The 15,674-nt window shown below is 44.7% G+C and overlaps 1 protein-coding gene across 5 annotated transcripts in view; it reads right to left on the bottom strand.

Annotated features, from left to right (window-relative positions):
* Positions 1-1,640: 1,640 nt before the first annotated feature.
* Positions 1,641-15,674, bottom strand: part of RNF185 (ring finger protein 185) — a 38,878-nt gene continuing 24,844 nt past the window's right edge. For all 5 annotated transcript variants that reach the window (XM_046025730.1, XM_046025725.1, XM_046025726.1 and 2 more), the window contains 7 exons: positions 14,414-14,634; positions 11,722-11,740; positions 10,436-10,548; positions 8,903-8,957; positions 5,657-5,774; positions 2,139-4,150; positions 1,641-2,108 (listed from right to left, as the gene is read on the bottom strand). In XM_046025730.1, coding sequence (XP_045881686.1) covers positions 4,053-4,150; positions 5,657-5,774; positions 8,903-8,957; positions 10,436-10,548; positions 11,722-11,740; positions 14,414-14,589 — 579 coding nt within the window. In that variant the 5' untranslated portion in view covers positions 14,590-14,634 and the 3' untranslated portion in view covers positions 1,641-2,108; positions 2,139-4,052. The remainder of the gene's footprint in view (positions 2,109-2,138; positions 4,151-5,656; positions 5,775-8,902; positions 8,958-10,435; positions 10,549-11,721; positions 11,741-14,413; positions 14,635-15,674) is intronic.

The raw sequence follows: 15,674 nt of genomic DNA, 5'->3' as shown, positions 1-15,674 counted from the left end.
TGTTCTCTGTAATTTTATTGCCCTATTCTACCCACTCATCTCTAAATGCTTAACACATTATTTTCAATTATGTCATTTTACAAACCCTGTACATTAACAAAATCCACACTGATAGCCCGATTAGCCACAAGGGGCTATTTAAGTTAAAATGAAATAGTACTGAAAATTAAGTTCAGTCCACTATCCATGTTTCATGTGCTTGCTAGCTACATGTGCCTAGTGGTTACTGTGTTGGACAGTGCAGATAGAGAACATCTCCATCATGGCAGAAAATTCTGTTGGATAGTGCTGTTTTAGACAATGATCAGGACGGGCTGTTAACATCACAAAGAGGGACTACCAGGCATTATGTGCCTCCTGAAATGATGCAACAAGAAGTATACACTACCATTTATGACATAGTTACACCAAAAAACAAGCCTGAATCTGGTCAAGCTTCTGGCTCTAACAACCAATTTACAGGAAATATAAGAGGAAGAGGAGCTTCTTAACACCACAGTGATACATATAGCTAGTTCTCCCACACTGAAGCTGTGGGAAAAATCAACAGGACAAATGAACTGGTTTCTTTAACAGATAAACTGCAAGAAAAAGAAAAGAGGGAATGTATGGCTGTAAGAGAGACTGAAGAGAAATCTGATACCAGGGTATGGATCTGATTTGGATCTCAGTGCAAGCAAACTGAACAAAAAAGTTGAGACAACCAGAAAGACTTGATACATGATGACATTTAGGAATTATTGTTAATTTTTTTAAGGTACATTAAAAAGTATTTTGGTTGTGTTTAAAAAAAATCCTTACCACTGAGATGCATATTTAAAATACTTAATGAAAAAATAAAATATTTAACAGATGGCATAGGACTAGGATTCGCTTCAAAATAGTCCAGGCAGGAGAGAGGAAGCAGTGTGAGGGTGGGATGAAACAGGACTGGACACAAGTTGATGATTACTGGGGTTGGGTCACTAGTACATAGAGGCTTAACTGTCCTATTCTACTTCAGTGTAGATTTTGTTTTCCATTTCTTATTGGGCTCAGAAGTTCTTGGAAATCCCTCACCTTCGTATCTCCTACCAAATCTTGGTGCTACTCAACTTGATAACTCTTAGGTCAAAGTGGAAGAGAGGAAGAAAAGAGACCATTTCAGAGAGATGACCTGCAGCTCTGGTGTGCTGGGGAGCCTGAGGCTAGGCCAGGTTTGTAACCTCACTATCTTCCATCTCATACTGTGCTACTGAGGAACCTCAGAAAACTGCACAGCCACTGCTCTAGGTAGAGGGCTTGGCCAGGGGCCCATCTGCCCCCTTGCAGGACACGTGGAGATGCAGACACTGAATAACCTGTCATTGTCCTCAAGGTTCTGACTATCCACAAACTAAGCTCCATCATGGTAGCCTGCAAGCTTAGGAATTCCATACACTTGTCAGGACCAGGACCGTCAGATGGGTCACACCTTGGGCAGGGCTGTGTATGAAGCACTTCTCATCTCTAATTATCGATGGCTACCTGAGTCTTTGCTCCTCAATGTGACATTCTCATGTATGCAGGGTTGTTTCTCAGAGGCCAGACCAGTGTGACTACTCTCCATTCCATTCATGCCCCACCCCATCCCCTTACACAGACAAGTCCACAACTCACAGTAATGTAAAACCATTTGTTTAATTCTAAATCAAATCACTTTCACAACAGTGAAAATTAGTGACTGGTCAAGGTGTGCCACTGTACATGGTGTCATTTTCTGACTGTGGGTGGGACCTGGTCCTAATCCACAAAGGTGGCAGAAGGGGGTGGAGGCCAAGAACATAGACAACATACAAAAGAAAGGAAAACTGCCTTGGTAGAGGGGCAAGGTGGTGAACCTGCAGAGGGGTGGTGGGAAGGGGGTTTCCTGTTGGGGCTGGGCCAGCAGTCCCAAGTTGGCTCTCCTGCCCCAACTCCCAATAGAAGCGGAGTAGGGACCTAGAAAGTTCAAAATCAGAGGGCACATGACAAACCTGGCTTTGCTTACAGGTTCCTGGGATGCATTTGCTGGTGGAGTTCTCCTGGGCTTATTACTTTGTTAGAGTCCAAGTGATTTCTCTTCCTATCCACAACCCTTCTTTTTTAACCTTTCTTTCTTTCTTTTTTTTTTTTTTAACCTTTCTTCTTTCTGGAAACCCATTTCTGATTGGGCCCATCTGACGGAAGTCCTCTCTCACCACTAGGTGGGGCTACCACACTGAGAGATCCTCACCACTTGTGCTGAGAATTCAGGACATCCCCCTCCCTGCAACTTTCCCAACTTTGGGGATTTCCAGGAGGTGATTAAAGAGGGAAAAAAAGCACTCGTGAGTGGGTGTCCCAAGGTTTAAAATCCATCAGGGACACTGTAAAGCTAGTGGCTTAGTCCTACCAAATGAATTTGGCAAACCAACCACCTATTCAATACTTACATTTTGTCTGATTAAACACTGAAATCTGGTACTGACAGGTACAGAGGGGAAGGGGTGGGGCCTATGGAGAGGACAGGAGGACCTCCCTCATCTTCTTCAACATGTTGGTTTCCACATGCTATGCAGAGCCACATCTGGAAAAAACCATTAGGTGGGGCTTTCTACCACTTGTTGGCTATGGCTGCAGGTGAGCCAGGAGCAGTGCGGATGGAAAAGTGATAGCGAGACCTCCAGAGGATGTCCATCGCCCTCCAGCCCTGGAATATCCTGGGAGAGACTGGATTTCTAGGAAGAGGTCCGACCAGCAGAGTGAGAACCATTCTACAATTAAACTGTCCTCCTGCCTGGAATCACTCCCTCAATCAGATTCTGAGGAAAAAGTTTATGAAATGGAAAAAAAACAAGTCAAGGGCTTGGGAAGATGATTTCCCCTGGAAATTTCCTGGGGAAGACCACATCATATCATCATGCCAAGGTTCTCTAAGCCCTGCTGCTTGGCTTTAGAAATCATCAGGAGATGCCTGCTCCGCAGTTTCATGCTTCTCTGGCTTTAGCACACACACAAGGAGTTTTCAGGGGTATCCACCAAAACCATAGCAAAACCGGGGTCACATGTGGGTCTTCCCATTCCTGCCTCTTCATAAAGGACAATCTGGCTTCTGGGAAGACGGTCTTCAACATGCAGCTGAGCTGACTTGACAAAGCATTCCACTGGATACACCCAGAACTTCTGTAGCCTTGGGGACAGGGCTGCTTGTTCAGCTGTTCCTGCAGCAGAGCTCCAAATCCCACCAGAGTCCCACTGGCAGGTCTCTCCTAATGAGCAGCAGTCAGTCCCAGCTTCAGCAGTAGTCTCCACTGTGGGTCCTCTGGCAGATGTGCATACTTTGGGAGGGAAAGATGATGGGAAATCTGTGACTGAAGCCACATATCTCTGGGGATAATCTACTCCAAGAAACCAGGAGGTCATTCAAGCCACTTTCTGGAGCCAAAGAGACTGAGCATGGCTCAGAGCCAATACAAGATCTCTGGATCTCTGGTTAATTTATGAAATGAGTCCAGCTTTAGCTGCTGCAATTATGATCGTCATAGAACAGCAATTTCTTGCATTTCTGCTCAGGAGGAGGAGATAGGGCCGAGGAGCACTGGGATATGGGGGGGAACCTCTATAAGAGGAGTCCACTGATTTTGGGAGGCCACTTACCAAAGGGTATTTAAAGAGATGAAACAAAGTTTCTATTTGGTTCATCCCTTTGTTTTCCTAGTATCAAACTCAGGTGAAATTGTACTGACAGTTTCTCTCTTCCTGCCTCTTCCTTGTGTAGAGTCAGGACCTGCTGAGCTGGCTGGAACAGGACTTGAGGGTGTGACTCATGAGAGATGATTCAATGCCAAGGACTGAGGTTACAGCAGGGTGTTTACAGCAGTGGCCATACTCTAAAGTCCTTGACAACTGGTCTTGAGTCCCTAAGCTCTGATGGAGAAGCAAAACTCCTTGATGTGTTACTGACGCCACCGATTCCAGGGGTCAGGATTAGCCAGGAAGCCAAACACCAAGAGTGGGTGTGGCATGTCACCAGTCCAGAGGCCCTGCCATGGATGTAGGCTGGGAGCCCAGTATTAGGCAATCAAGAGCCAGAACATGATCACTAGGGCCACAAACAGGAAGAGGCGTGACAGGAACTGCTCATCCACATACTGGGGTGTTCCAGGGACAGCTGCAGAGACAGGAGGGAAAAGAGAGGCTGTCAGAACGCTGCAGCTGTGCACACTGCTGCCAAACTGGGCAGAAGTCGAGAGCATCAATCTTCATCTCTTTACAGCAGAATGGCAGAGAGCCTCACATAGAGTGTCTTCCTTTTCCAGAGGAGGGGAAGTAGAGCCCAGACAAGCAAAGTGACTTGTCTTGCCTATCACACAGCAAACTAGGTGCAGAGCTAGGCTTCCACTCCTCCCTGCTTTGAGAAAAGCTACTACGTAGCTGTCCAGACATTGGGGAAAGGAGAGTAAGAAATCTATATCCAGGATGGGCAAGTTTTATCCAATATGACAAAGGAAAACTGTGATTGTGGCAAGGAGATAAAGGGATCCAGAGTCAAGCCAACTGTAGAACTCTCTTTACCTAAGGAACCCAGGGTGAGCCCTGAAGCAAGAAGGGAAGCAAGCTGCCAAGGGTTCTTGCTGCCTCCATAGTGCCCTGTCCCTCCTTCAGAGCAGAGCACACCCTGCCCTTTGGGGTCTCCTTTGAGAAAAGGAGAAACCTTTGAGGTAGAGGAGGTAAAGAAGGGCATTCCAAGATCTCTTGGGGCTGTACTATTCCCCAGGTAGGTGCTCTGATGATTCATGCAGGCCGTCAGTCAACAAAGACTTGTACTGATTGCCTGCAATGTGCCAAGCACCAGGATAGGGGGTGAGGAAAATTCCTGGGATGATCCAGGAATAGGTTTCTGTCCTTAGAGCATAAGCTCCTGACCAGGAACCACACAATGATCCCTTCTACACCACACACTGTGCCCAGCATACAGGAGGTTCCAGTGAGTCCAAGTAGAGTGCAAATGACCTCAGCACCTCTGCAGACTCCGTGGTGAGGATCTTGGCCCAGGTGCCAGATTAAGACAAAATATAGAGCACCCACCTTGCTGCCCAGCAAGGTGCAGCTGGCACCTTTAAGCTGTCTGGAGAGAAAGGTAGTAGCAGGTAACAGACCTAGAAAGGGAGAAAGGGGGCTGGTCCCAAGCCCCACATGTACCCTGAGGGAAGCTGGACAGAGATACCACAGAATAGAAAGGCCTTGAATCCTGGTAGGTTGCCTCACTCCTTTCTGTCCCTAAATGTGACATGCACAGGACTAGGCTTTTCTTTAGCTAGGTATCCTGGGTCTTTAGCTAGGTATCCTGGGTATCATTTTATTCTTTTTCATCTTATAGGCACAGAGTACGTCTTGGAAAACATACTGAGCATTTTCTGATTGTAAAAGAGAGCTAAATGAACACTCATCTCACAGGCTTATGGTGAGGATCCCCTGCATTTGTGATGACAAGCACTTTGAACATGCCTAATATTTAGTAAGTGGGCAATATACATTATCATGACTACCAGTAATCCGAAAAGAGTTCACATTTTGAAAAGGCTGACTGACCAAGCAGGGACAGTTATCTGTAATCTGCATACTAATGAATTCCAAACAGCCTTCAAGCAGAATTATCAAGGAAGTAGGGTCTCACCTGGAGGAGGCCGCCCATCATTTATGTTAAATGCTGTGGCAAATATCCCAAAAGGAAATGCTCCAATTCCAAAAGACATCTGGAAGCCACCATCTCCAAATCCAAATCCTTGAAATCCCTGTATGGAAGAAATGCAACTCAGAACAAGCAACCTGTCAAACATGTCACCCACAGGTGGCACCTGCCTCTCCTCCCTACCCTCTGTCACCTGTTTCCAATCCCATTTAGATTGCAAGGCAGAGGAACCCTGGTGGCCCCTCTGCCCTCCTGGCCTGCAAGGGGTTCCAGCTAAGGAATTGTGAATGCCAGAAAGGACTGGCTTTTGCCCAAAGTAAAACAATCTGCTGGTGCAAGTCAGGGTTCTTAGAGCACCAGGTTTTTTCCCAGAACCCCACCCTAGTCAATAAAATTTTCTACATGCTTTAATAACATGCATGTTATATATATATATTGCATATATATATGAAATATAACAAGCAAAACTGGCAACAACCCCTATACCTAATTACAAGGGAACATTGGAACAAGCGGCACATTGCTGATAATAGCAAAAAAAAAGTGGAACCCTAATTAACCAACAATGGAGGTCATGATCAAAATCTTGATACACACTCTCTAAAGACCATCATGCTGACTATGCAGCAACACAGAAAAACTCCTGTGACCAAGTTACCAGACAAAACTGAACACTATGGTCACAAGTACATGCCAACATGCAGGTATGGGAACAAGATATAAACAGGTATTTTCCCTCAGTTTTAATATTTTTAAGAATTTAAAAAAACACAAGACACTATTTTTTTCTGATTATTTTCATATATATGCTTGTTATAAGAAACTTACACATTAGAGGAATAATTGACGTAAAAAGTCAGAGGTCTCCTTATTCACCATCCTCATGGTGTAACATCCTCAGCTTTCCCCTTCCTTCTCCCACCCTCAACTTTCCCCTATACCACATCATCTTTCATATGAAAAGACTTAGTAGGAATTCTAACACTGTGAAAAAGTAACCCGTTTTCTATCTTGACCAAGGTTGCACAGATAGTAGAAGGGGTAGAGTTTAGACCAGAAACTAGGTCAATATGATCTGAAAACCCATGCTCTTAATTACTGTGCACATCTTATTAAATCTTCTCTCCTCCCCTACATCCCTAAGTAGATCTTTAGAGCAAATGATTAAAAAATAATAAGTAGAAAATGTATTGGGTCAACTGCGCTCCACAAAGAGCTGGTTGGCTTTCATTTATGAGTCTTCTGCAAGTCATGAAAGTGGCTGTTCCCTATCCCATACCAAGCAGCCTGGCATCCAGCTCCAAACATCTTGCTGGGCAGCACTACCTACATAAAACGTAGTAACAGATATAACAAGAGGGTAAGCCTAGAGAGAAGAAAAACAACCAGTTTTCCATCTCCTCAGTGCAGATGCCTCCTACTCAGACCCAGCATGGTTGAGTTTGAGGGCTCCTGGGACCGAGGCTGCCTTACCCAGGAAGGTGCAACTGTTTCATCACGAACTACCACTTCACTGAGAGCAATCCCGAGGACTGACCCTCTGGCCTCCCTTTTAGCAACCTCTACACAATTCCACAAGCCCTCACATTTGCAGGGTTTATATTCCTGGGAAAATGTAGGCAAAAAGCATCACTGGTGGCTGCAGGTACTTGTATGTGCTACAGCTATGCACTATAGTCATTAAGGTCAGGACCTCTGGCTTCCTGAGGTTAGGAGCTGATGCTCTCTGTTGAGAAACAGAGTCTGTGAAAGTTAAAGTGATGTCACCTGGTAGTCAAGGGGGTAGCTTTTAGACCAAAAACTGTCAATATGTCAATAGCGTTTAGATCAAAAACTGTCAACTGTCAATATGATCCTGGGGCACCTGGGTGGCTCAGTGGGTTAAGCCTCTGCCTTCGGATCAAGTCATGATCTCAGGGTCCTGGGATCGAGCCCCACACTGGGCGCTCTGCTCAGCAGGGAGCCTGCTTCCCCCACCTCCACTGCCTGCCTCTCTGACGACTTGTGCTCTCTGTCGAATAAATAAATAAAATCTTTAAAAAAACAAAACAAAACCAAAAAAACCCTGTCAATATGGTCCAAAAAACCCATGCTCTTAATTCTTGTGGGAAAATGAAAAACTCTTGTGACCACACTGTCAGACAAAACTGAACACTATGGTCAAAAGAATCCTCAGGACAATACGTAGGGATGTAGACAAGATACAGATAGGTATTTTCCCTCAAAATTTTTAATATTTTAATCTGGAGAAATGAAAATATACTTGTTTGGGGATTCTGGTAGTGTGGATAAATATTCTGCTTTTACAATTTCTTCAATATTTTAACAAGAAAATTTTAATACTGGGGCACCGGGGTGGCTCAGTGGGTTAAAGCCTCTGCCTTCGGCTCAGGTCATGAACCTGGGGTCCTGGAATGGAGCCCTACATCAGGGGCTCTCTGCTCAGCAGGGAGCCTGCTTCCTCCTCTCTCTCTGCCTGCTTCTCTGCCTACTTGTGATCTCTGTCTGTCAAATAAATAAAATCTTTAAAAAAAGAAAAATTTAACACTAACATCGGACTTAAATTAGCATTTTTGAGCTAGTGATTTTTCTAAGAATTTATCCTAGTAAAATAACCATGAACCTGCTTAAAAATGTATCTATAAGTTCATCACAGTATTTTTTAAATGAAAAAAAGAAAACAGTTGAATGTCCAACAAAGGATCAAATAATGTTAAGTTCATACAACTCGACAGTAAACAGCCTGGCGTGTAAAATCTCAAGATATTCATTACAGGTCTCCCTCTGTGTGATAAAAATTTGTAAGGCCAGGAATCTTTGCTATGTTCACTGATCTATCACCAGTGCCTAGAATAATGCCCAGCATACTGAAGGCACTTAATATAGAATGAGTGAAATTTTTAAAAAGAGCTACGAAACAGGAGTCAAGTATTGTTAAAAATAAAAATATGTGTATATCCAATATAGCTATAAAATACATGCACATAAATAGATCTATAAAATTTACATGTGTGTGTATATAATTATAGAATAGAAAAAAATAGGCCAAAATATTTCCTGTAGTTATCTCTGGATGGTGTGATTTTAGGTGATTTTATCCCCCCTCCTTTCCTTTGTGTATTTCAATCTTTCCATTACTTTTAAAATCAAGGAGAAAAAATATAGGGCCAAGATGGAAACCTCTAAAGCCATAAGCTCATTTCTAGAAGCTTCTCCTAGAATGTTCCTCACCCCTCTGTTCTCTGGCTCTGGCCTCTGTCCTTGAGGACGGGGAGGGGTCTTCTCTCTGAAACAGAAACATTGTAAAATAAGTAATTATAAAATACTTTCAGCTGCTCCGAGTGGGGTAGGAGCTCAGGGTCAGGTCCACTATGCGCAGCATAGGAACTTATACCAAATTAAACCAAATCCTAATCTTCATTCTACTTGCGACTATTTTGCCAACTATACAGAAGAGCAGAGAGAAAAATCTGCTTATTCTAAGATGTTCATCATGTTGCACTAGAGCCTACTCCTCTCACAGGAGCCTGACTCAGACTGGTTATGAATGCTAGCCAGTCACCTTCCCTGGACCTGTGTAAATAGGGGTCGCCAATGTTAAAAATCCCAAATCCAAACTGAAACAGGAATGGCCTTTCAGCATAGAGGGCTGAGATTCAGGATCTCTCTATCTGCCCCTATTAACTTCAGCTCTACTTCCCACTATTCCTTGGTAAGTACTCTATACACTTTGCTTTTTGCCCCTGTGTCTTAGCCTCTTCTATCACTCATCCTCAACATACTGGACTGAGGGCTTGTTAGCCATGAAGCACTAGGCAGGACACTACCAATACTAAGACCGTGATGGACTCTACTCTTGAGGTGTTTATGGTTTAAAAGAGGCCACAACCAAATGACAATACGGCACGGGAAGGGACTTCTTGTTAGGCGAACGTGATAACCACTACACTACGGAAACCTGCTGGGAAGGGACTTCTTGAACAGAGATCTCAACCACATAGGGTGGAAGCACGGGTGAGAGCAACTGATGTGAGGAAGAAGGGCCACTTCAAGGAGGAGGTAACTTCAGGACTGCTCCTTAAAGATGGACCGAAATTAGTGGAGGAGGAGGGTGTTGAGCAGGACTGGGGAGGGCAGAAGAGGCAGAGGGAAAACAATTATGAAGGCTCATGAATGTGAAAGGCTAAGTTCCTTTAGGAGAAGTCCAGTGTATGTGGATACAGGGTATGCTGGGGTGGGGTAAGAGATGGTATGAGACACTGCTGGGAGAGTCTGGGGGTGTGTGAGCGTGTGCACGTTGTGTGAGCAGACGATGAGGGGCTCTCAGAACTTGTGTTTGTAGAATGACAGACCCATCCTCACCCCAAACTCCACAAAGCCTCCCAGACCTCCTGTCCCCTCTTCCCTCTGTACTTTATATATCACTGCTGCAGCAACCCCCCTCCTTGCAGACTCTCCTGCTAGACACCATGCTTCCCAAGCTGCTCCTTCACAGCACTTTGCATACTTACAACTCTGCTATCTTGTGCACTGCCTAGCACATTGCCTGCTCGCTGGCAGATGCTCAGTGGATATTCATATTATAGCCCAGTGAGGAGCAACTTGGCTTCCCTCCCTCCCTGACGAACTCCCATCTGGATCCCAGTTGCCTCAAAACTGAGGGTCTGTAAGCACTAACTAGAGGGTGGAGTGAGAAGGTGCTAAATGGAAGTAAATTCATATCCAAAGGGAGGAGTAGGTGTGAGAGGTGCCCCAAGGCCTCACCTGGGGTCCTGCTGCCCAGTGCTGCCCCTGCCATAGAGCGGGATCACTTTATCTCGGCTGATGCCGGCTTTACAAACTGGACACACTTGTCTGTTAGGTCTGGTCTCCAGCCACTGCAAACAGGAGAGAAAAATGCACGAATGGTGTTTAAGCCCACTACAGAGCAATCATAGACAGTGAAACAACATGGGCCAGGGGCCTCAAACTGGAAACACTGATACCAGCACGGGACACTTCAAGGAACTCAATTCTCTGATTCCTGCTCCTGGTACTCAATAAGTATTTACTAGCGGTGAAATCAAAATTGCTTGTAAACACCTCATAATTAAACAGGCTTCCTCATGCTTCATTACTTCTAGGGGCTCCCTGCAACACAGCAGGAAGAACTGCAAGCCTAGAGCTGTGTCAAGGGGTCAAGGAGAAAGCAGCATTTAATGATTTTATATCCCACTTCCTTTATCCTACTGTTGAGAGCTTCAAAACTTATGTGCCCTTTACAAATTTCCAGCAGATAAATTTATAAATTTATTAGGTTCTGCTGGAGGTCAGAATGCATAGCCCTAAACGTAGTGGGAACCCCTCCCTTCCTTCCTTTGCTTCTTTCTCCTATCTTGATTCTGAGACTCTAGAGCTCTGGAACTTCTGTCCTCCCCCTACATTCCTAAGCCACCTACTAGTGTGGTGCTCTTTTGCCAACAACCGTGGAGACAGTCGGCTCACAGTGATTATTCACAGCCAGCTGTGAATGCCGGGCCCTGCTCTGTCTCACCAAGCATGTGCCTGGGTCTTGGTGAATACTTAACTGACTGGTTTTCCTAATGATCTAAAGCTGAGAAAACGGACTTTTTCCCCCTCACACAAAAACTTTCTGTTGAGACCAAAAAAATTTCTTCCTTCCTAACATTTTCAAGACCTTTACAGGTAGGGGGAATAGTTGATATGCTAGGAGGTTCTTTTTGTAGAGGCAGAATCTCAGAAATAAAACCCACACATACTATCAAATCCAAGCTAAGCTACAGATAGGGAACTGTGAGCCAGAGACCTGGTAAAGGCCACAAAGACCATCGATAACAGAGTCAGGACCATCCCAGGTACTATACTGACCCCTTGTTTTCAGCAAGTACCTGTCAGTGGGCAGGTGTATAAAGAGGGTTGAGGGGGGTAAAACAATCAAATGAGTCCACAAACAGGGGAGATTGCAGCTTCTGACAGTAGTCCCCTGAGATTAGGGGTGTCTTGTGCAACCATAGCTGATGAAAGACAAAGTAAAATGAAATGCATCTTACCTGATGTAAACACGGCCAACTGCCAGAGTCCCCAGGGCAACCAGTCATCAAGGAGAAAGAGAATGGGGGTAAAGGAAGAAAAATGCTTTCATTAGCAAAAACACCAAGGGTGGGAGCAGAAAAAATGGGAACACAGGGTGGAACTATGGAGCACTACAACCCCCCTGAGTGTCTGTGGGGAATCACTAGTACCAGAAATCAGAAAAGCATGGACTAAAATCACAGGAAAAATCAGGCAATAGAGACAAGACCCCAGTCTCTACCTCTGGGATCTTATTTGTAAAGGACCCCCAGGTCCCAGACCATCCCAGACTCAGCTTCTCTACAAGTCAACCTCTGAGGGATTGTGACCTCTGAAGGAATCCAATATAGGCTAAAGACCCTCTATGCAGAAAAATTCATGAGGCATTCTCATACGCACAGCGTGCACGCACGCGTGTGCGCACGCACACACACACACACACACACACACACACATACACACACACACATAAACACACCATATTTTAGACTCCATTTCAGTGGGTTCCTAACCAAAGACTCACAATGTGTGACTCTAGATCTGGTTTAAGAGAATCTTCAGGCTGTCCTCAACCTTGAGTGCTCTGCTGGCAGGAAACTGTTTAAAAGTTCAAGTTTACTATTAAAAAAAATCTTTAAATAATGAAAACAGGGATGCTGCTTGGCAGAAAGGGCTACCTTCACAGCTTAATGAGTTGTACTACAATGAACAGCTGCCCAGTCTCTCATTTTTCAAATGGGGAAACCAAATTCAGAAACAACTTGCCTGTGGCACCAGGACTGAAAAGTAAGTCTCCTGACTTTCAGCTTATTGTCCCTTCTATCACCCAGCATTGAGTGCAAAAAATGACATTCACAGAATTGAAGGAAAAGTTACTCTAACTTTAGATTTTTCATTTTTACTCTCTTGGTTTATTCATCCAACTAACAGATATCCACTGCACACCTCCTGTGTGCCAGGACAGTGGAGAATGTGGACACAATTTCTGTCCCTCATAAAACACAACTCCTTTAGCTGAGTAAAATTTGTTGGACTCAGAGGTTAATTCCTTTCCCAGTTCCTGACCCACAGTTTAGCCCCACCATCCAGACACGCACTCTCCTGGATGTAACAGACACCTGACATCTGACTCCTACATTAACCTTGCAATGTCATTCCAAACTGAGCCCAATGCACCCGAAAGCACAGATCTCCTCCACTGGCAACTTCCCTTGAAGTCTATGGGGGAGAAGTGGAGGTGACTTTCCTTTAGTGGAAAGTTCAAAATTATAACAAAGATGGTGATCGTTTCAATTTATTAAGCAACTACTGAGTGCCAGGACATGGCTGATTAGCTTTCCATTTGTTAATGTCACTGGAGGGTCATATTAACCTAAGACAAAGTGTAATTAACTCCATTTTATAGAAGAGGATACTGAGGTAGAAAGAGGATTGCAGATTTTCCCAGGGATAAACCACTCTGACAGGAAGCATCTGTTTCATTTTAGAGTCTGTTCTTAATGGTACCTTGATTTATTCTTAATTTTGTCACTTGTTTCAAGTCCTGGTTTTATACTGGCCCAGAGAATCTTCAATTTCTAGCAAACAATGGTTTCTGCATAAAACTTAATGATTAGGGCAAGAGCTGCCAGAACAAAATATGCCCCATTCTGTTAATTCAATAAAGTTATCTCTTTATCTTAAACTACCTTAAATACTTAAATGACCCTTTCTTCACACCACTTCCCTGCTCAAAAATATCCCACAGCTTTATGTCCTATTCAATCAAATCTGGGTTTGATAATCTGGCCCAACCCTCTCTTAACCACTCTTGTTCCCTAACACTTCCCAGTCCCCTATCCAGGGCGCTATCTGAGGTACACAGCAGTCTCAGGGTCTTAAAGTCTCATACCCAAAAGTGCGTATGTCTATCCCTAGAAAATGTCTGCCCTGGGGGGCACATACTCAATGTCTTATCTGCCATTCTTACCCCTCCACTTAGCCCAATTCACCCTTCAAGGTCCAGCTCAAAATTAAAGGAGAAGAATAAAATCGTAACATTTACCCAGAACCTCAGACCCATGAGGGACTCCTATGATGGAGGCCAGAATGAAACTAACCCTCCCACTTCATTTTGATATACATAAAATATAGCAACAATTATTAGGATCATTGCTAACACACAGTATGCAGTGTGTGCTATGTGCTCTTCTAAGCTTTTTATGTATTTTGAGTCATTTGATTGCTCACAAACAACCCTGTAATATGAAACAGAGTGTATGTAAGCACCTTGCCCAAGGTCATCCAGGACAGAAGTGGCAGAGTCGGGATTCAGAACAAGGAAGTCTGGTTCCACTGTCCTTGCTGAATGGTATACCACAGTATAACCACTGTACATACTGCCTCTTCACTCAGCACAGCAAGTGGCACATCGTAATTGCTCACTAACTGGTAAGTATTTTCACGTTAGAGGTGGGGGTACAGAGTCCAGAGTGGGGACAGGATTTGCCCAAGATCACTCAGCTTATCAGAAGCAGAACTGGGATAAGAACCCAGGGCTTCTGCTTCTTGGACCTGATCGTATCAGAAGACCCAAAGTGGGTGGGAAACCTCCTGTTCCAAAGCTGCCCAAGCCACAGGCTTTCTAAACATGGCCATGTGTCTTCTGGGGGTGGTGGCAGGGGTACTGACCAGAAGAGGTGGCCACACAGGCTGATGACAGCGTCCTTGGCTGTGTCCAGGCAGATGTTGCACTCGAAGGTGCTGTCCTGCCCTCCACTCTCGCCAGCACCATTGCTGCTACCGCTGGGCCCCCCTGCACTGGAGTTCTCAGGGGAGGCAGAGGCCGAGGGCCCCTTGCTTGCCATCCTTGGCTGTCAGCAAACTGACTGAAGATTCTCCCCAGGAAAATCCTGAAAGGCAGAGAGGCCTTGATTATCCATTTCTGCAGACCACTCTCCCCAGCTTCCATAGAAATACCCTAATCTTCTCTCAACTCCAGAAGTTCAGATGACTGAACCTCTACACAGACTCTGCAGAGGCTGCAGAGGATGATACTCATGGGGCACCACCCAGAGAACAGTGACTCAAAAACTTTCATGAATAGCCTAGAAAGTACCACACAAAACATACTGCACAAAAACAGAACATCCTCCATGCAGATGGCTCTCCAAAGGAACTGAGACCCTTTCTCACATGTCTTTACATTCTCCCAGGATAACCAACCCAGGTAATATGTGCTCAATAAAACTAAATGTTCACAGACTGTCCTCTAACTTTGGACTGCCTCTATACTGGTGGGTGAATCTGCTTAGACCAGAAGGCTTATGTCACTGCTATACATAAAAAACTACTTATTAGTTACCATAAGTGAAAAATAAATACAAATACATAATGACAGAAAAGTTGCTTATCCTCATACAAATCATGTGGCACATTCATATAATGCTTTGGGCAAACTTGATCTGGTCCAGTTTCTTCAGGAAACTGCAGCCCAAGACCTCTCCTTTAACTGACTAATGTGGAGCTGAGACCGGGAACTCATGACACCCAGTCTGTATTCAGACTAATGCACTGCCACAGATCAAGCTGGCCGCCAAATGCTGAGAGAAACAGACCACTGTTTAATACGGCCTCCAAATCAAAAAACCTGCCTGGAACTGAACAAGAATGTAGATAAGACCAACACCAAGGACACCCAGAAATTCTGGGTGCAGATTAAGAATCTGTGAAAAGCTTGGTTGGGCCACCCCCACCATCTTAGAAATTCTAAGCGGGAACTGCTGGCTGGTTATCACAGCCAGAGAACCACCAGCTTGGATGCTGGCTTCAGCTGAGCCTCCAGCTTGGCAGATGTTTTAAGAACCTCCCTTCTCCTCTGTGGGTCACAGTTTCCTCATCTTTAAACTGTTTCCTAGTTGTCTCCTTCTAGCTCTGCTGCTGTGCTACTCCA

The sequence above is a fragment of the Meles meles genome, chromosome 12 (assembly GCF_922984935.1).
Source record: "Meles meles chromosome 12, mMelMel3.1 paternal haplotype, whole genome shotgun sequence".
Lineage (NCBI taxonomy): Eukaryota > Metazoa > Chordata > Mammalia > Carnivora > Mustelidae > Meles > Meles meles.
Note: the sequence above shows the minus strand (reverse complement) of the source record. Positions and strands in the feature narration are given on the sequence as shown.